We start from the raw sequence: 21904 nt of genomic DNA on the forward strand, positions 1-21904 counted from the left end.
ACTGCAGGTTCTCTAAGCTTCTTACCTGTCCCTATGCTGTGAGGGCACTGAAAACACAAAGAAGTAGAAGTTCAAGAGGAGGACAGATGGGAATATTCACATATCCAGGACAAGAAGCACATCTTCAACACGTCCACTGACAATAGTCACCAAGGCGGTTCTAAGGAGCTGGTCTTTGCTATGCAGTCACACACTTTATCATCACCATCCTCATTCATCATTCTAATTTTATGAATCTTGGAAGCTGTGTTAGTCTGTTTTTGTACTGCTATAAAGAAATACCTGAGGCTGGGTAATTTATAAAGTAAAGAGGTTTGATTTTGGCTCACAGTTCCGCAGGTTGCAAGAGGTGTGCCACTGGCATCTGCTCCTGGTGAGGCCTTGGGAAGCTTCCAATCATGGTGGAAGGAGAAGGGGGAGCCAGCCCATCACATGGCGAGATGGCAGGAGGAGGTGCCAGGCTCTTAAACAACCAGATCTCATGTGAACTAAGAGAACTCATTCATTACCATGAGGATATCAAGTCATGTGTGAGGGATCCGTCCCTACAACCCAAACACCTCCCTCCGGGCCACACCTCCGACACTGGGGATGACAATCCAGCATGGGGTTTGGAGGGGACACACCTCCAAACCATATCAGAAGCCTTCAGACAAGACACCACTGTTTCCTTCCTTCCCAACTGACTTCCACATGGCTAGTTATACTCCTGGACACCACTGGCATTTGTGTTTGAGGCCAGGACGAGTCATGGCTCATGCTGCTTCTGCCTTTTGATGCCTTGTCCAGCGAGAGAACTGCCACCCTTCAGGCCTAGCTCAATTTCCAATTCTTCTGTGTGTCTATGTCTCCTGACAGACTCAGTGAGCATTAGCAGCTCCCTGCCTTTGCCCCCACATGTTTAAGGCATATTTCAACAAATGAATTCAATTCAGCAAGAACCTTACTGAGAACCCACTCCATGCCAGGCATAGTCCTAGATACGAGGAAATATAAAAATTCCTGCCCTTACGGAGATCCCAGCCTCCTGAGGGAAGGTAGGCAGTCAACTAGGGAACCACCGAGCCTGTCAGCGGGCGCTCACTACTGTGAAGGAAAACAAGTGACCAAGGTCTGTACTTCCACCCAAAACTGCAGAGAACATGGCATTAGAAGGTTATTGCCTTAGTCATTACTTATCTTCAACATCAATTAAACAAAATTGATGCGTTAGGAAGTCCTGGGCCATTGCCGTAATGGCAAAACGGCGGGCAGGAGTCACTTCACTAGAGGACTTTGAGAAGGACGTGCTTCTCAGCAATGACCCCGTTTACTCAGTAGGTTTATACCAAATATTGTGACTATGCACACATAGATATAATTTTCTCAGTTCTAAAGGATGTTTCACAGAAATTATTACTGGCTATTTTAAACTGTGAGAGTGTTGATGCTGACTGTGATGACAGTGGTCTCAGCAGCAGCAGCTAACTAAGAGTTTTACGTGGCTTATCATTTAATCTTCCCTGGATCTTTTATTATCCCCATTTACAAATGAAGCAGCTGGGGCTCAGAGAGGTTAAATAACTTGCCCCAAATCACGCAGTCTTCAAACTACTCTTGGGCTCAAAGGCAGGCATATGAAACTCTCAAGTGCCTATTCACAACACTATATGGCCCTGAGTGAGTTGCCCTTTAGAAGAAACCAGAGTAGAACATTCATTAGATGACCTGATTTCCTCCTTCTACTGGCTCAGATGGTTCTACCAGGTATATATGTTTGATACCAGGTATCAATGTCTAATCACAGAACCACAGGAAGACAAATCCTGAGACAGCCATTTCAGTTATCTACACAACAAACCATCCTGACACTCAGTGGCTTCAAACATAACAGCCATTTCCCTGTTCACCCTATTTCTGTGGGTTAGCAATTAAGAAGGGCTGGGCTGGGCAACCCTGGCTCAGGGTCTCTCACGCGGATATTGTCAAAAGGTGGGAAGAGCCGGCAGACCCAGGAGCTGGCCAGGCACACTCAGGGAGCCTGCATAACTTACTGCTCATGGTCTCTCCATGGGGGCTTGCCTGGGCACTGGGCCTCCTCACAGCTTGGGGCTCGGGGCAGCTGGACTATTTACATGAAAGCTTCAAGAGCAAGTTTTCCAGCCAACGAGGCCTCAGAAGTCACCTGGCACCCTACTGCTAGACTGTCTTGGCTACAAGCAAGTTCCAGGCCTGCCCAGGTAGAGGGGAGGGGACCAGACTCCACCGCCTAGTGCGGAGGCAGTACGGGCCCACCTAGAAGAGCATGTGGAATGGGAGGTATCGCTGACGCCATCTTTGGAAAACAGAATCTGCTACACAAACATATAACTCAAGACTCATTTATAGATATCTGAGTTTACAGATAAAATAGGAACACCCTACCCAAGGTGAAAGTAACTTCGCCTTGATACTCCACAGTTCCAGTTGCTCTTTCAAGTCTTGAATCTGCTAAGACAGATGACTTGCTATTTTACCTGAAGTCTATTTGATCTCTTGTTTGCACACATCAAGACCCTTTCACATTCGTCTACTGGATAAACGGCGTAAGTAGATAAAGCCAAAATTGCTCAAGTATGTAAGAATCAAGAATCCAAGTAATGTTCTCTTCTTTGTTGTCGAGGAAAACGTAAAACTTCAAGTCTTAAACCTGCCAGCACCGTTTCAAATGGGATCATTTCACATCTTCTCTTTACTCCAGAATGAGAGAAGGACAGAACTGGAAGGGCTTGAATGCATTTAGCTGGGACTCTTGCCTGGTACCAGAACCTGCACAGGGCACTCCCAGGAGGCGTGCACTGTGCCCAGCGGCTCTGCCAGCCCATGCAGGCTGCTTCCTTTTCCTGAGTTGTTACCTTTCTATGAATTTCATCAGTCAGTGCTAGTTCTTCCTTTGTCCAAACTGTCACCCTGGTAACTATACCCAATTCTTCCATCTGTTTCTGTACATAACATGCTTTCCAGGCGCCATTGTCCCTGAAGGCCATTCTCTGAATGTACTCTTTGAAAACATGACCCCCAGGTCCCCAAAGAGCTGTTAAAGCACAGTCACTTGTGAGGAATACAAGTTACAAGTCTGTTGCTTTCAGCAAGTGGGCACAGCCTCCCTGGCACAGCCCAGCCTGCACTCAGGACAGGTGCCACAGGATATAATTTGGCTTAGGTGAAACTTGTGGTCAGGATACATGTCCTACCTTCTAACTAATTTTCATCTAGCTGCTACCAAGTTAGATCTTTCTAGAACTAAATGAGACTGTACGTATCTTCATAAACTTTCACCTTAAAGCAGTGAAAATGTTTTGGCCAACTGTCCCAGCTAAAAGAGATCATTTTGAATCAGGATTCTGTTATCAATGGTCAAAACGATGACAAGAATTACTAAGGTCATCACTGTTGGGAAAAAGTGAATTTTGGAACTCAAGTGTATTATTTGTCTTGTTTGTGGGCTTATATTTCTCCCTAACTAAAAGGTTTTTAATTAAAAGATTACTTTGGTGTCCAGATGTGGAGCAGGGGGAGGGTGGGCAGAGCGATGGGTACAGGAAGGGGGATTCCATGCAAAGCCCTCATGAAACTCACCTAACCATAAACATTGGGTATCAGTGTAAAAATTCAAAACAAAAGGAGAAATGCCCTTCAATTAAAAGGCACTTGAAAAATTAAGGCAATAAAGACTCTTCTCAATGATCTTCTCCATGAGGAACTTAAGGCATTGAATCCAACCAGAAAAATGAATGGTCCAAGATACCTCATGAATTCCACCAAGCAAAACAGAAGCGTCTGCTTGGAATTCGTTTTCAGACTGGATAATCAGCAAGCAATGGGGAAAAAAGGGGGACTGACAAAGAGAAGTGAGAAAGGAATACAAACTGCAAAGAAGTCATGCTTTGCTTCAAAAAGCAAAAGTCAGCAGAAGAATTTCAAAGAAAATGATTATTGATTTGGTATCCTGGGAGAGTGTAACTCTCATGAGGGTTCTAATTCAATCAGGCTAGAGAGGTGAAGAAATGGACAATTATTTCGCCAGGAGCCCATGCCAGAAGCATGCTAAACAGAGAAACGAAGTGAGAATGCTGGTGACACATTCTCCATCCTCACTCCGGTTTCGGAGTATTTTCTCTAGTGATAAGGCTCAATCCGGAAACGAGCTGGAGAGAGGAAGGAAACTGGGAAGGTGGGGGAGGGAAAAAAATGAGAGAGGAAAAAAAAAAGAGTAGCAGGAAGTTCAACCAGATAGGACTGATGGAATTTGTTTTTCAGTGTCTCCAACTTCAAATTGCAAACCAAGTGAGAAAAGACACACACTTATGTACACAGGCCCTGGCAGGCACTGGCCAGCACAAGTACTGCCGCAGGTCCCAAGGGGCCCTGGGAATCTCAATTCATTATCTTCGATCATTTCTTTGTCCCCATAGAAAGTGCATACATCTCCAATTTAGGTGCACTCCAAACCAGAGTTATTATCTTCCAATCAATATACAACAAAGATGGTGGGAAAAGGAAGAACTTGGAAATTAGAAATGTGCAACCAGCCGTCCCCACACAGAACAGTTTATGAGAAGTTTTCTGAGCAATTGGCAGTTCATGATGATCTTTCACCATTGAAGCCAGTACTTCTGAATAGAAGGATTCAGCGGGGAAACAGCACCTCCTGACAACTTCTGTGTCTGGAGGAAGTACTAAGCACCAATAAAGTTAGAGGAGAGTCCTTCAAGCAATAGGAATGCTTTATCTTCTGAGCAAAGAAAAACAGCCAGAGCTGTGAAAAACTATTCCAGAGTGAAATGCAAGGTCTGAAAGCCAGTTTCTGGCAAACTGGGTTGATTTTTAAAAACATAAAATGGTGTGAGCGAACATTTATTCAATAATCCTTTCTCCAGAACCCACAAGTAGATTGTGCATGGCGTGCAATGTAGATTATGAATATTTCCTACTCTCAGAGAAGAAATACTTATCGATTAGAACATTTCAAAAGGAAAAGACATTTCAAATATCAATGATGACGCTATACAAACCGTGATTTTTATGGTGACAAAGTCCATTTTTAAAAAGAGATGAATGATGAGGCTTCAACTGACTGAATCCCTACCATGTGCCAGCGACTAGAGCCAGTCGCATGCTGGGGGCCTAGAAATAAGAACACAAATCCTCTCTAAGGTGTTCGCTGGCCAGTGTACGCCACAAATGAAAAAGCCCACATGTAAAACACAGTGAAGCAATTTCTTCTTTTTCTTTGTTTTTTTGAGACAGGGTCTCGCTCTGTCACCCAGGCTGGAGTGCAGTGGCATGATCATAGCTCACTGCAGCCTCAATCTCCTAGACTCAAGCAACCTCCCATCTCCAGCCTCCTGAGTAGCTGAGACTACAGGTGGATGCAACTGAGACTGGCTAATTTTTAAAAATTTTTTGTAGAGACGGTGTCTCACTACATTGCCCAGGCTGATTTCAAACTCCTGAGCTCAGGCAATCCTCCTGTCTCGGCCTCCCAAAATGTTGGGATTATAGGCGTGAGCCACTGCGCCCAGCTAGCAGTTTCTTCATTAGACACAAAAAGGTCAGAGAGAGGACAGAAAGCATGATTTAAGTTTCATAAACATGTCCTAGAAATCTTGCATTTAGCTTGGATTATTGCTGTTTCGTTTTGATGTAATTTTCTTTTTATTTCTATACATTATATTCAAAATAATTAAGAGAACACATTCTTCACTTGGCATAGTTTGTTCCACTACACAAACAAAGTTCATTCCTACTATGCTCACAAAGGAATTTTACATTTTAAGTGATTTTTTTTTTTGAATGAAGACTTTTAAATGCATAGTCTTAGATTTTAATGCTTCTTTTTGGACCAAGGACACCTTCGAAAATTCTACATTTTGCATGCAATTTAAAGGAGGTCACAAACTTACTACAGTGAGTTTACCCTGAGACACTGCCAACACCATGAGCTCTCCAATACCAGCACGCTACAGATGACAAAACTGTCACAATACCACTTTGTACTTATATATCACTTCACAGTTTAACACACCTCTGAAGTTACTAAGTAATGATTTAATCAATTGGAGTGAACTTTAAAGATGTCAACTGATTTGATCTCTATAAGGAGTTCTCTAAAGACTCATAAAATAGAAAATAACACTGAGCTTGGCTAAGTGCAGGAAGTAGATCACGGAAACGACAACCGGCCTTTAGCACTGGGTAGTGGCCCCTGCAGATCTCAGCAGCCTCAGCGTCAAACTGAGAGACCATGTGGTCTGTACACACGATATTCCACTCCTAGTCAGACAATTCTGTCGGCAGCAGTGGTTGCCAGGATCACGGGCAGTGCTGGAAGGGTATGCAACTATGATTGGGGTTAGCATGAAATAGTTCAGGATCTTCACTGAACTATTAGTTCAGGTGGTAATGAAATAGTTCAGGATCTTCACTGAGATAATAATGGTTACACAATCCACAAATGTGATAAAGGGGCACAGAGCTATATGAGCAGATGGTACCAATGCCCATTTCCTGGTTTCATCATCCTGTACTGCAGTTAGGTAAGATGTAACCACTGGGGAAAACCAGATGAAGGGTACACGGAACCCCTCTACTATCTTTGCAACATCCTGTTAATCTATAAAAAGTTAAGGAAAAAACCCTCATGACTATTAATCAAGGGCTGCAGATGTTTCTTGGATATAAATATATTCAGATCATCCAGTTCAATAGAGAGATGAAAAAATACACAAGCAACACAACATCAATGCTCCACATGCTCAAGTTCTTTCTTAATTCAGTCTCCAGCCCCAACAAGGAAGTCAAGTCATTCCCCAGGCTGGTCCAGACACCTAGTTACATGCTTCTCAACCCTAACAGCTCACCTCTGACTACAGGTAACAAAGAACTTTTGAAATTTAAACCATTATTTTCTACAAAATAGGAACAGCCAATCATTTTCCCACAAAGTTACAATACAGCATCAACCACTGGTGTCTCTGATGAAGCTCAACAGAAGCTGCTAAGGCCTAACTAATCCCCTTCAATGTAGATTTTTTGTTAAATGTGAAAGAGTTCATTAACTTCGGCAGAACTGCGGTATAGGAGAAAGAAGGCTGATTTTGAAATTGGAGGGACACAGATTTAAAGCCCATGTGTGCCATTTTGGAGTGTTCTAACAATTCTCTCTGTGTTTCCGTTTCCTCACTGCTACAGAGGGGATGCTGACGCCTACGTGACAGGATTGCTGCAAGGATGAAATGAGAAAAATCCAGCAGAAGATTTGGCACACAGGTGCTTAATAAAATTGGAATTCTACGATGGCAGTCAGGAGCTATAGAAATTAAAATCAGTAGGCTTCGCTTAATGCAAGGGTGATGCTGTTACCCAAGCCAAGAATGTGGTTAACGCCAAGGTTCTGGAACTCGGGATGCTGAAGACAGATCAGCGTCAGCACCTAACTAGAGCACCCACAGAGCTACTGCTACCTTAACGGCCCGCACTACCATGGTTTCCAGGACTCTGGAGGTAGGTGGCCTCCAGCAACACCTTGGCCTCTGCAATGCCAAATACAAATCCAGGCCGACGCAGCTATGAGAGTCAAGCGAAGCAACAACATGCAGTATTCCCGCCCACTGAAGATGGGAGCCGAAAGAGGTTGTATTTTCAAACAGATCTGATCAAAGGCCTCCTGCCTTTGACTATAAGGGCTGTTGTAACTAACAAGGTAAGGTTTCTTAGCAATAGTCTACTCAAGGAAGGTACCAGTATACTCAATAAAAGCAAACTTAACATATGAAAATCCACATGGATGTCAAAGATAAATTTAGAGGTCATTTTGCTTTATAGAAAGAATATTCTGTTTGTCTTAAATGTGATAACATTTAAATAGATTCTGTTTTCTGCACACATGCGGGCAAACGTCTAATGGAAAATACTGTCTAGGCCCAACCTCCTCAGTGTGGCACACGGGCCAGCAACAGTGTCACCTGGGAGCTCCTCGGATGAGTCCGTGCAGGCTCTCAGCCCCTGCCCAGGCTTCCTGAGTCGGGATCTGCAGTTTGACAAGGAAGCCCTGTGTACATGGCAGGACTTGAGGAGCTCTGTCCTCAGGGTCACTCACGACCGCAAAGCCAGAAGCTCTCAGTACAGCTGCATGGCAGGCTCTCCCTGGGTTCTCAACCCTCGCTCCTTATCGAACGTCAGAATAACTGCTGGAACAGTTGGGGAGGTATTGAAAAAAAAATTTTGTTTAATTTTTCTCTTTTTGTAATACAGATACCTGGGCCCTGACCCAAGATTTAATTTAATCGGTCTTGGGCAGGACCCTGGCATTAGCATTTGTTTAAAGCTCATTAGGCAATGCCAGGGCAACCTTGCTGAGAACTATGGCTACAGACAGAGAGCAGGGCCTGGTAGAAGACTGCCTCATGAATAGGTAGGACCTAAATTCATCACTGGAAGAAAACACTGAACTGGAAGAGAGAGAAAGATGTGACTAACGGAAATCTTGCACAAAACACCATGTTGCATCAAGGTTGATCATCTCTACACCAACTGGACCAAAAGAGATTTTCCCGGGGGCTAGCATTAGGGAACTGCTCTGAAGCTCCTCAAACACAGGTGGGTGTCTCACTTTAACATGACTTAGCCACCAGAGTCAAGTAACACCACATAGTGCTGAAAATCTCAAGGCACCCAACACAAATAAATTCTCAAACAGAAATCTGCCAGAGGATCAGAAACCTCTGATCTCTGACAACTAACAGCTTTCTGCACCAACCACATAAATTCTCTTAAAGTTCTACAAAAGCCGACAAGTAATATTCCCCCCCGCCCCGATCTGTTCAACTGTACCTTTTCAAAGAGGGTGTCCGGGAGGGCAAAGGCTGGGGGTGGTGAGTGGGCGGCAGGGAGAAGAGAGAGGATCAGCGTGCGGGGATGTGGAAGCACCAGTGCAGAAGGCACCGTGCGCCCCACGGGGCTGGGGAGATGGGGGTTATCTCAAGGTGTGGGAGGGATGTGGAGTTGATGCAAAGGCTCAGGCTGTGATCGTGGGGTGGGGGCAGCTGTTGGGCACACCAAAGGAGATGGAGTGCAAGAGGCACGGGACTGGAATTCCATTGCTTCCTGAGGACACGGAGACAACTGAGTCAAGGAGGAGGGGTTGGAGGGGAGGCTAGGATAAGCCAGAGGCCATGTCCTCAGTGAACAAGGAAGAGTGGCCTAGTCCAGGTCTCACGGTGGGCACTGAGGGCAGAGTTGCAACCAGAAGCCAGCCTGTCTGACCATGGCTCTTTCCAGCAGCCCCTTGTGAAGGAGCAGCCAGCCTGGCGTGATGTCAGAGAGCTTCTCCCTAGTGACCACTGCCTATCCCGTGACTCAGCACAGTCCACACAGGCACCAAAGCCAGGTATCCTTTCCCAGCCTGCTGTTTCCATCTGCTGAGGGTACAGGGGCAGACAAGGGCTAAGATACCAGGGAATTTAGTCCCAATCTGCACAGGGAATCACCAAACAAGACTTCTAACCACTGGTAATTCTGAACTCTCTAAAAATTATTACTATTAAGAAACAAATATCTACCACCCTAGAAATAAAGATTTCTGTCAGTCTGGAAAAATGCCAGGAATTAATAAACCAAGTCTTCTTTTTTGCTCTCTGGTCACCAAAGGCCCTGGCTAGGAACCAATAAAAGAACATCAGTACAACATACCAGGTTAGCTGAGTAACAGTGGTCACAACCATATGTTCCAGATTTTCTTAGACAATACCAGTTCTAAGTATTTTTAGCCTGTTATCTTCAGAAAACCATATTTCAAAATCCTAATATATCTCAAACTATATCCAGGGCTGTCTCTTACACTTAAAAAGAGCACAAAAAATTCTTTGCAATATTATACAGCCCAATTTAATAATTAGAATGATAAATTATGGAGTTATTCCATTAAGGGTACAATTTAGTCACCCCATCCTTTTCTTCCAGTTGTAAAGCAAAAATATTGAATAATAGCGGAAACACCCCATCGAACCCCCTTACAGATGGTGCTGATCTAGCGCTGTCTCAAATGCTGTTAGAATGGAACAGGCTGGTTCTAGAGAATGAAGGTGACATGCTTCCTCCCACCTCCATTCCAAACGGAGTAACGCAGTTGGAGCAGAACGGACAAAATCCCTCCCTCTTTGGCCATGGAAGAGATATTTTCCCCTCCGATTATAACGGCAATGGGTATTCTTCCCCAAGTTTAATCTAGTTCTCACACCAAAACCAAAAGAACAAAAGCCAAAAACCAGATAACACTTACTCTTTTTCTTAAGATTCCTTATAAAACATTATCTACCCACTAATATTATTAAAGGGATCATATCTAGGGTGTGTATGAAGCCTCCAAAGTGTTTTGGAAACTTTGTCGGAAAAGTACTAGTCCTAGATAGAAACAGTCCCATACACAGGTGAAAATCAGACAGTATTAAAGCGGAACACAGACACTGTACTGGGCTTTATACCTCGGGAGTCTTCTTACTCTGTCTTTTCCCAAAAATGCAGTCAAGATCTGTTTTGCTCCGAGATGATAGATCCTTCCCTAGAAAAACAATGTGATGCTTTCAGTGAGACCGCTCTTCCTAAAAGAAGGAGCACAGATATGAGTTATGCAGCACCTCAAAGGAAAATGGCTTTTGGGAAAGAAAGAAACAACTTTGTAACTACTGACTTTCTAACCACTGTTTCATTACAACTCTTCCATTAGTAAACAAAATTAATTAAATTTTAAAAACAAGTAAATGTTTTAGAACCAGAACTCCTGACATTCACTTAATTATAGAAACAACCCAGAGCATACTGACTGCAAGGAAAGCTAAATTCTACAGCTCACTCTACTCCCGCTATGCCCTCAAGGTGCAATTCCTGGGTCTCTGGGTTCCTCATTTAAAAATAGATCTCATTTGCTTCAGAGACATGAGCTACTTAAAGATTATGAAATGCAGATTAAAAAATACTACTAGATACATAGCTTCAACTCCACATATACACATGAATGAGAACGTATCATATTTGACATATGGGAGCTTAATAATTAACAAACAAACATTTTGAAAGAATATATGTAAATAAAAAATACTGTATAAGGGGGACAGGGTTTCAGATTTTTTTTCTTAAAATGTTCTTTACTGCTCTAGCTGTATTGTCTCTAAATAAAAGGCTACATAGGGAGAGCAGGAAATTAAATGGTTCTATGGTTCTTATTTAAAACACTAAACTCTTTAATTTCAAACCCACGAACCAACTAATTTAAAATTCACTTCTTTGAATTTCCACTTCTACCCAATAATCCTCTGTGAGCAGTCGGCCAAATCTATCCCCATTTGTCAACGGCGTGGTGAATGCATTGTAAAATGTGACTACTCCACGGAAAGGCTTGAGGCTCTGGGCAAGGGAGGTTCTGGGTCAGACACAGGAATGTGAGTTTCACACTGGAAGCCGAGTTCCACCATCACAGACTCACTCGTCTTCTTGGTTTCCTGTAGCACACTGACTTGGCAAAGTAATGTCGTGACCCAGAAGGTTCTAGTTCACTGACTATCACTGGGGCACTTAAATATGACATTGCTCAGTGACTCCGTGAAATTAAAAAAACAAAACACCCTTCAATTTAATGCAAAACCAGGTGCCAAAACCAGTTTCCAAGGCAGCAGTACCAGATGAAGTGGCCCAGGCGGTATGACCTGTTCCTCCCAGGAGGGCAGGCTCCCTGGGCTCTGCCTGCTGCTCTCCTTCCTACCTGAGCTTGACACTAAGCCCTCCTGCTTCTCATTTATGATTAAATAGGACCTACACAAAAAGACCCAAGGGAAAACCTACTTAAGAATAGACAAGCACATCACAGATAGCGCAGAAAATGAACCGGGAAAGTGGGGAAGAAAACTGGTTGTAGCGGAAAGAGGTGGACACACTCATCGGAGGTGTAGAGATGTCCCCACAGCTTTGCTGCCAGCACAACCCATTTTCCAAAGCAAAGCACAATTTGTACTTCAGAAAAGGCAGCTGTACTTACTTCAAAATGTGTACTGGCCATCTATCCCTAACCTATCATCTGGAATACAGACACTCTAGAAAATGCAAATTAAGATCTCTTTTATAGGAATTCGACTAAAAGGAATGCTGGAGGGATTAAGGAAGAGAGGGTATATGCAAGATCACAATTCTAAAATACGATGTCAAAAGACAAACACACAGAGATTCAAAACAGATCTGAAAGTCAAAGGGGAAACTGTCAAGCTGGCAGAGACAGTAAGCTATACCAATGAAGGTGCAATTGTGTCTAAAGTTTTGATGATGGATTCTTGTATCAGAAATTTTTATCCTTTAGCAAAGTTCACTTAAATAAGTGTAGAAACCAGGATTGTTACAGGCTTTGCTCTGGATTTGATCTGGAAAACAAGAACACAGAGGAGAAAGAAGAGTCAGAGACCAGTGGAAAGGAATATAAAAGGTGGATAAAAAGGTGAAGATGGAAGTGACCTTGAGACTGTTACTAATTAATGGTCCTGATGGAAAGCTTATAAACACTAGGAAATTATGGCCACTTGTGAATAAATACCACAAATTTAAAACGTATTTAAAAAGCTTATTTGTTTCAATTCTGAATTATGGTCAAATCATACAAAATACTGTTGACAAACTTAGAGAAAACGACAATTAAGAAAACGGGATAGGAAACAGATCTATCTGGATTTGGTTCATCCATTAGTCTTCAATGCATGACATTTGCAGAACCAGTAAGAAAGGCCTCCGAGGGTCAGACTGCAAGTTCCTGCAAGGATGAGCAGGTGCTTTCAGGGAAGAACGCTCTATTTAGGGTCGTTTTAGCTGTTGTCTAATAATCATGATTATCAGTCTCCCAGTCTATCAGAGTAGCTACTGGGAAGGGAGGAAAATTACTGCTATAGTCAGACACATTTACAATACCAAGAAGTCCACATGGGAGGCAACTAAAACTTTTATAGACACGAGAACTTAGGAATCAAGATGATTTGGAACCAGTTTAGCAATAACCCAACAAGCTGTATTAGAACTGAGGCTTGAAAAACCAACTCCGCGGAAAAGCAGAGTTGAGCTGCCGAGAGTAAAGCGGCGAAGGGCGAGGAAAATGTTTGCTAAAATAAAAAACACTTAGGGTTTATATAGGTAGCTTTGATTGTTTAGAAAATTCATTTTCATTATTCAATCAAGAAGGACAAATAAAATGAAATACTTTTATTTTTATTTTTTTTTTAATTGCAAACACACAGGACTGGCAGTCAGCTGAGGGCAGAAGATAAGGGTAACTCCACTAAAAGCCACCGTAAACCAGGAAAGTGAGAAGAGTCAGTGTGGGTGACACAGGTCAGACCCTAATAACCAATAATAAGAGTCAGAATTTTCAAAAAGCCTACAAGGTGCTACTTGATATTTATTTAAATGTCAAAAGAATCAGAAGAGGAAACTGAATGCTCCTCACCACCAGTGTGCGACTGAGGGGCGGGGCTGACTGCGCTGTGAATACCAATTCTGTATTTCCTGACCAGGAAGCTGAGCACCTGAACACCTGAACACGCGTTAGGCATGTCGTTTCCTTGTTTAAGAAGCACATAAAAGAGCCCAAACTCTCACAGGAATAAGAAGTCTGCAAGATTCCCAGGATAAAGCTGCACAATTACAGTTTATGCAACTTTCATCCAACGACTGCATAACTGAGGGGAGGAAGCACTGCTCCCCTGCCAACATCTCACCATTTTCACCAGAAAACCTCAAAAATGGCTTTGTATTGATTGACATTTTCCCCTCTGCAGATATAGCCTCTATCTGCAGACATCTTTTAAATTTAAAAAAAAAACTCACAAACCAAGCTGGAGTTGGGCTTTTAAATAAGCATGGATAAAACCGACTTTTAAAATTATACAATAAATTAGCTCAAGTTAGAATGATAAACTCAGGACCAGGGAAAGGAATAATTATATATCAGAACTAAAAAGATATAACCAGCCAGGTGCAGTGGCTCCCACCTGTAGTCCCAGCACTTTGGGAGGCTAAGGCAGGAGGATCACTTGAGCCCAGAAGGTCAAGTCTGCAGTGAGCTAAGATTGTGCCTCTGTGCTCCAGCCTGGGCAACAGAGTGAGATCCTGTCTCAAAATAAAAATAAAAATAATGATAAAGCCAATATTTAGGCAGTAGCTCTTACCAAGCTATGTAAAATTTCCATCTTCCTGTTTGATTTCCTGGACCATACATGAGTGATAATATGAATCATCCTCATCAACTAAGTGAATGAGTTACTGTCATTATGAGCATGCCCACTGGTTAAAATCTTTATGGTCTATAATGCTGAAAAAGCAAAAGTTCCATAAATGGGTCACTTCTTATAAATCATAAAACAGAACCTACCTTAGAACTTAACAAAATGTATCCACATTTTACAAAAGAGGAAACTGAGTCTGAAGGGAAATGGGTAGGTGACTTGTCTAAGCGAGTAATGGCCAGAGTCAGATTTTCTGTGATCTAAGATAGTGCACCCTAGAGGAAACTTTAAAATAAGCTTGCACCGAGGACTGAAAAGCCAGATGGAAAACCATTCTTTTCTTCACTCCCTGGACTTGTGCTTCCTTCTCTCTTTCCTACATAGGTCCAGTCTGCATGTCCTTCCCGTCTCCACTCCAGCTACTCTCTGCAATCTGACAATAGATCCGGGACTCTGTCTGTTCTGCATACTGACTCCCCCTTCTTCCCAGGCAAGGCTAATAGATACAGAACCGTCGCTGGAAGACAGAAAACGAAGGCACAAGTCACCCAGCAGTCTGACAGGGTCACCCAGCAAAGGAGTGGCTTAACTAGAAATAGAAAGCAGATGCTCCCGGCATCCATTAGATTAAAGCAGATTACAGAGGCTTATCCCAGCCTCAGCAAATGCTTCAGATGAAATCATGCATGCAGTCTGGCACCAAAGGAAAATCAGAAGATTCTACCTGTAAAAGTGAAAGCGTAAAATGCTGCCACACCATCCGAAAGTTACAGCTCACTGAGTTTTATTAATTTGCTCTGCAACAGCACCTTCTGTGATCTTGCTTTTTTCTACAGTCTAATGAAAACAGAAGTGCTATTTCAGGGATTGAGTATGAAGTGAGCATTTACCCTCTCCTCAAAAGGACTGAGGGCCAACGAAGCCTATATTCTGATCCGTAGCAGGCTGGGGTGGAGAAGAACCCCAGTCAGAAGGGATACAGGTGACAGCCAAGAAAGTTCCACGTGAGAGAAAGAAGGGATGAAGCGGAAGAGCCACGGCTGCTGATGAGAGAAGGGAGGCCCAGCCTCTCCCTGCACACAAGCCCTGATTCACTCAGCTCTGCCACAGCCTCTCACCTCAACCAAACCCAGTCCTTACTTTTGGGATCCTGGCCCCAAATGAAAAACATCATCAATACTTCAAAGTAGTGGGAATTCCAGCTCCCACTGCTATCCAGGCTGGTTCTACAAGTTAACAGCTTCCCAGCAATGCCCTGATATGCATGACATTCATAGAAGACCAAAGCAAAGAGATGTGCTTTTCCTGGCATATCGAGGTAAAACACATCCAACCTCCCAGGAAAGAACCATCGGTAGAGACTAGATATGACAGCATCAGCATCATCATCATGCTTCTTATGTATACTATGTAATAAGTAGGTTTCTAATTCATGATACTGTTCTACAGGCAAACAACTGGGGAGTTGATGCGATTAAGTTAAATTGTTTCTTTCCAATGCAAGACCGCCACCTAGTGGCTGAAGAGGACAACCGCATGCACAAATGATTTCACACTGGGAAGGGGCTGGGGAGGTGGTGATGAAGGAATAGGGATTCTCACCCAGTTCTCAAACGGCTTTCTACCCAACTCGGCAATGACCATGGAATGCCTACGCTGTGAAACAGATAAATTACGTGGAATAAAGGGTCAACCAGGGAGTGTGCTTTATCACACTGGAGGTCTCAACATAGAGCATAATTCTCTAACTTGGCATATTAAGAGCTATTTAACACCAACACTCAGCTGTGAAAAAACACAATGCAGCTAAAAATGTTGGGCAGGAAATAAAAATTATTTTCTGACCTAGCTACATAAAGTCCCTTTTTCCTCTAAATATAAGCTGATTCCATTTTTCAGCTCAGCCGCAGGATTTGTTCCCACTCTAAAGCCTAACCTGGATCCCATCTCAAATCTCCCAGATCTGAATTCTAACAAGATCCTCAGGCACACTACGGTCAACGTGAAGACTCCAGCACCGTTTCAGAGCAATTCAGTCGGGCTGTCCATAAAGCATGAAGTCACTGTTGGCCAAGAGCTAAAATGCTTCAAGCAACTCAGGACAAACACACAGATTTCAACAAGTAAAGAAATGCTTAATCTTACCTTTTGTGAATTTCATATAGTGAACACGGTTTTTGGAGATTTTGGACTTTTCCTCAAGGCTAAAAGATTTCTTTTCCTTCTTGTCTGAGGAATCTTAAAAAAAAAAGATGAAAAAAAAATACATTAAAGTCTTTGTAATCCAATCTCATTTATTCTCCTAACAGTGGATAGTCTTTAAAGAAAATTTTAGGAACCATATCATTTATGATTGAACTCTTTCATTTCTTTCCTCTGCAATAGCACCCTTCTGCTGGATCTATTTTCTTTCTACCGGTCAAATGATTAGAAATATTTCCTTAATTTGCATACTATGGATCAGGCCAAGCTGCCCTCCAGAAATTTAGAAAACCCTTGAGGAAGAAATGAAAACTTGTGTTCACACAAAAACCTAGACACAAATGTTCATATTAGCCTTATTCATCAGCAAAATACCAAAATCACGCCCAAGTCCTTCAACACGTGAATATGCATGAACAGCCGAGCAAGCCCTGGGCCATCCTTGCAGTGGAATACCACTCCACAGTGAAGAGGGGCGGCCTCTGCCGCTGCCACTGCAACGGCCAGGACGAACTCCAGGGTGCTGTGCTTAGTCAAAGAGTTCCATCTAGAAAAACACATCATACGACTCCACCTACAGAACATTCTCGACATGACAAAACTATATAGAGAGAGGACAGATGAATGGTTTCTCGGGGACAAGGATAAAGGTACAGTGAGTACAAATACAAAGATGAAGCATGAGGTTGCTGTGCCGTGGTGGCCAATCCTGAATCTTCACCGTCGTGGGTGCTGCATGAATCTACACTTGTGATAAAATTGCACAGAAGCATATACCCATGTACAAATGAATGGAGGCCAAAAAAAATGATGAAAACTGGATAAGGTTTGTGGTGCAGTTAACAGTAACACCAAGTGTCAACTTCCTGGTTTCGAAAAGCCACAGCAATATAATGTCTCTCCACCCTGAGAGAACAGGGGAAAGACGTTCAGGACTCTTCGTATCATATTGCGAATTCCTACAAGCCTGTAATTATTTCAAAATAAAAAGTTATTTAAAAAAGTGAATAGAGGTAAGACAGGTTAAATGATCATCTAAATACAGATCAGAAATGACGATTAGGTGACATGTGACGGAGCAGCACTGGCTCCGAGTCACCTCCTCAGGGTTTCGGGGAGGACCACTGGCAAGGCAAAAGGAGCAGGAACACACCACTGAGGAAGACATCCGAGTGGGAACTCCTTTGACAGAAGGGAAAATATGAGCCAGAAAGTAGTCCCTTGCCTGAAATATCAGAGCAGGCTGATCTGGGGTTAGAGTCAATTATAAACTGGCTAGCCACCTGCATTCTCTCACCTGTATCTGCTTGTCAAGTTCAGATAGAAGAGTGCCACAGAAACAGATCACAGGTAGAAGAGAGACTAAATTTTCCTATAGTTTTAAGAACATTCAGCTATGAGGTTAGAGAAACTGAAAAAAAAGCGGCCGGGCACGGTGGCTCACGCCTGTAACCCCAGCACTTTGGAAGGCTGAGGCGGGCGGATCATGAGGTCAGGAGATCGAGACCATCCTGGCTAACACAGTGAAACCCTGTCTCTACTAAAAATACAAAAAAATTAGCTGGACGTGGTGGCGGGTGCCCGTAGTCCCAGCTACTCAGCAGGCTGAGGCAGGAGAATGGCGTGAACCCGGGAGGCAGAGGTTGCAGTGAGCCGAGATCGCGCCACTGCACTACAGCCTGGGCGACAGAGCGAGACTCCATCTCAAAAAATAAAAAAAGAAAAGAAAAAAAATCCAACAACCCAACCGTCTTCAGAGGACACAAGAGAAGCTGGAAAAAAAGAAACTCTCACCCTAATACTGGAGCGAAACAAGCACGTGTCCATTCAACAGCATGTGACTGCACTGAAGTCCCTCCCAGGAGTGACTTATTTCAAAGCTGAAATGGGAACTATACAGCAGGCTCGGAAGAACGTGAAGGCAGACGTTCCACACTTGAGGCAAAGCCCAGCACGGGTTCATTATTTCCACAAGCTGAAACATTATCTTCTGCAGCCACTTCCCAGGGACACCTTGGATTTTTTTGCAAAGACATCCTACTAGTAAATTCTTCTCTTTTGCACTTCATATGGCACATAACGTTTTCAATGCTGATGTTCCAATCACAGATCACAGAGGAAGTTATCAGCTTAAAGTGGCTCCTACCAACTGCAAATGTATGAGGGACTAGGCGCTGGACTGGAGGCTTTCCATGAATTCTTGGATTTCCTTCCCACAGCCACTCCATAAGAGAGCTGCTGTGATGCCTGAACTCACCACAGAGGACGACACTGATAACGCACACCCAGGAAACCACCATAATGGGACCGATGCCCAGAAAGACATGACTGCGAGGCCACATCCTGAACCACCACACTGTGCCCTCACAGAGCAGCTCTCAGCCTTGAGAGGACAGAAGAATGACCTGGGGAGCATCTCTACCTTCTCGGTATGCAGGTATCAAGAAGGATGCATGAGTACCGCCAGGCCTTGAGGAATCACTTTCTATCCATTTGTTCATGTGCACTCGTGCTTGAAACTGCTCGGAGTCTGAGTTATGCGTCAATCTCGCTGTCCTTTCCCAGGTGCCCCCTCCCACTTTACAAAGGAAAGGCACAACTTTCCTCTTACTGGGATCAGTGAGGGACAAGCGAAAATACTGGTGTCAAAGCAGCTGGCCTAGTCCCCACACCCCTATGCCAACCCAGCTCGTCAGGAGGTACACTGCTAAAGAGATGTGTTTAATAAGCATTCATTAAAACTTATAACAGATCCACTAATTTTACTAACTATAATCTACTAATCATGAGGGCAGGTACAGTGGCTCACACCTGTAATCCCAGCACCTTGAGAGGCCAAGGTGGGTGGATCATGAGGTCAGGAGTTTGAGACCAGCCTGACCAATATGGTGAAACCGCTGTCTCTACTAAAAATACAAAAATTAGCCAGGAGTGGTGGCATGTGCCTGTAATCCCAGCTACTCAGGAGGCTGAGGCAGGAAAATCGCCTGAACTTGGGAGGCGGAGGTTGCAGTGAGCCAAGATTGCGCCACTGCACTCCAGCCTGGGCCACAAAGCAAGACTCCATCTCAAAAAAAAAACAAAAAACAAAAAAAAAAAAGGGAGAGAGAAAATAAAACCCTAGATTCCTTATCGAAATCCTTCAAAGTAAAGTAAATTTTCTAGCCTTAATCGTAGTTTATGGCTCTAGACTTGCCAGCTACGCTATCAGGAGGCTTACAGTGCTGAGTATCTCTGCTTGCTTTTCTCAGATGTTATAACGCATTTAGTCCTCACAACAACCTTCCAAGGATGACACTACTGCTTCCATTTGACCAAAGAGGAAATCGAAATACAGCCATGTTCAGCAATTTACCCAAGGTCATGCAAATGAAGAGTCAGACCAGGATTAAAATCCAGGCAGTCTGACTCTGGTGTCTGTCTCTAAACCACTACATCCTATTTAATCTCCAAGTCTTATACGGTCATGCTTACATTCTTACATTCTTTTTTTTTTTGTAGATGGAGTTTCACTCTTGTTGCCCAGGCTGGAGTGCAATGGTGCGATCTCGCCTCACTGCAACCTCTGCCTCCCAGGTTCAAGCAATTCTCCTGCCTTAGCCTCCAAGCAGTTGGGACTACAGGCATGCACCATCACGTCCGGCTAATTCTGTATTTTTAGTAGAGACAGGGTTTCTGCATGTTGGTCAGGCTGGTCTCGAACTCCCGATCTCAGGTGATCTGCCTGCCTCAGCCTCCCAAAGTGCTGGGATTACACCGTGCCCAGCCAAGCTTACATTCTTATCTGTATTTCTACTGAGTTCAAGTGTGATCATAAATATCAAGATGTTTTCTGTGTATAATTAGTAAGGAATAGTGTCCTTGAACTTTACTACTTCATAGATCCTGTATTTCCTAATATGAGTCACTCGGTATTTTCAGAAAACATTTTCCTTATCTTTTTCTTCTGCTAATAAATTATTGGCCTTCGGCCGGGCGCGGTGGCTCAAGCCTGTAATCCCAGCACTTTGGGAGGCCGAGACGGGTGGATCACGAGGTCAGGAGATCGAGACTATCCTGGCTAACACGGTGAAACTCCGTCTCTACTAAAAAATACAAAAAACTAGCCGGGCGAGGTGGCGGGCGCCTGTAGTCCCAGCTACTCGGGAGGCTGAGGCAGGAGAATGGCGTGAACCCGGGAGGCGGAGCTTGCAGTGAGCTGAGATCCGGCCACTGCACTCCAGCCTGGGCGACAGAGCGAGACTCCGTCTCAAAAAAAAAAAAAAAAAAAAAATTATTGGCCTTCATATTAGGACCACATACAGAACTGTTAGGATATTTCAAAATCATGATCCTATGGATAAGGAAAACTGTCCAAGTTATACATTCCAACAAAAAGTCCAATCTGGTTAGAAAAAGGACCAACAAAGCACCTTTCCCTTCATGCTTTTGGGCTCACTTCCACACACAGCACTGCAATAAACCTTCCTATGGTTAGATGTGTGCTGTGATTTTACCAGGTAATTACCAGCATATTCTGCTAGGTACATCCAAGCAGGACTGTGCCTGACACCCCTGCACATCCTCACACCTAAACTGGTACCCAGCACACAGCTCAATAAATATTTGCTGAACTCAAGTCTAATTCATTATTTCACTCCACAAAATTCTCTTTCACATATCTTTTGATTATTCACACATGATACACAAGGAATAGACTGTTTATAAACTAGAATGTTTATAAAAGTGCTTGCAGGTTACAACAACAAAATCCAATTAAAAATGGGCAAAGTATTTAAATAGACATTTCTTCAAAGAAGATATAAAAATGGCCAATAAGCAGATGAAAAGATGCTTAATATTGGTCATTAGGGAAATGGAAATCCAAATCACAGCGAGACATCATCTCACACCCATTAGGATGGCTACTATCGAAAATATGAAAGATAAGTATTGGCAAGGATATGGAGAAATTGGAAATCTTATGCACTATTGATGTAGTCACTATAGAAAACAGTATGGCAGCTCCTCAAAAAGTTAAAAATAGAACTACTATGTGATCCAACAATCCACTCCCGGCATTACCCAAAGGAAAGGAAATCAGCATGTTGCAGAGGTGCCGGCAAACCCACGTTCAGTGTAGCACTATTCACAACAGCCAAGATATGGAATAAAAATAAGTGTCCACCAACACATGAACGGGAAAACAACATGTGGTGCATACACACCGTGGAATACTATTTACCCTTACGAAAGAATGAGCGTTTTCCATTTGAGGCAACATGGGTGAGCCTGGAGGACATCAAGTGAAATAAGCCAGGCACAGATAAATATCGCACATTCTCATTCATATGGAAAAGCTAAAAGAGTTGAGCTCATAAAAGTAGATAGCAGAATAGTGGTTATTAGAGCTAGGTAAGGAGAACAGCTAGGTGGGAATAGCTAAAGAT

The 21904-nt window shown here is 43.3% G+C and overlaps 1 protein-coding gene across 5 annotated transcripts in view; it reads right to left on the minus strand.

Moving 5' to 3' along the window:
* Positions 1 to 21904, minus strand: part of LOC105491168 (PIN2 (TERF1) interacting telomerase inhibitor 1) — a 75843-nt gene that overhangs the window by 45627 nt on the left and 8312 nt on the right. For 4 of the 5 annotated variants that reach the window (XM_071068650.1, XM_011757332.2, XM_011757334.3 and 1 more), the window contains 2 exons: positions 16419 to 16511; positions 10503 to 10579 (listed from right to left, as the gene is read on the minus strand). In XM_071068650.1, the coding sequence (XP_070924751.1) occupies positions 10503 to 10579; positions 16419 to 16511 (170 nt within the window). The remainder of the gene's footprint in view (positions 1 to 10502; positions 10580 to 16418; positions 16512 to 21904) is intronic. The other variant, XM_024795853.2, reaches the window with a different exon arrangement.

This window comes from Macaca nemestrina, chromosome 8 (assembly GCF_043159975.1).
Source record: "Macaca nemestrina isolate mMacNem1 chromosome 8, mMacNem.hap1, whole genome shotgun sequence".
Classification (NCBI taxonomy): Eukaryota; Metazoa; Chordata; class Mammalia; order Primates; family Cercopithecidae; genus Macaca; species Macaca nemestrina.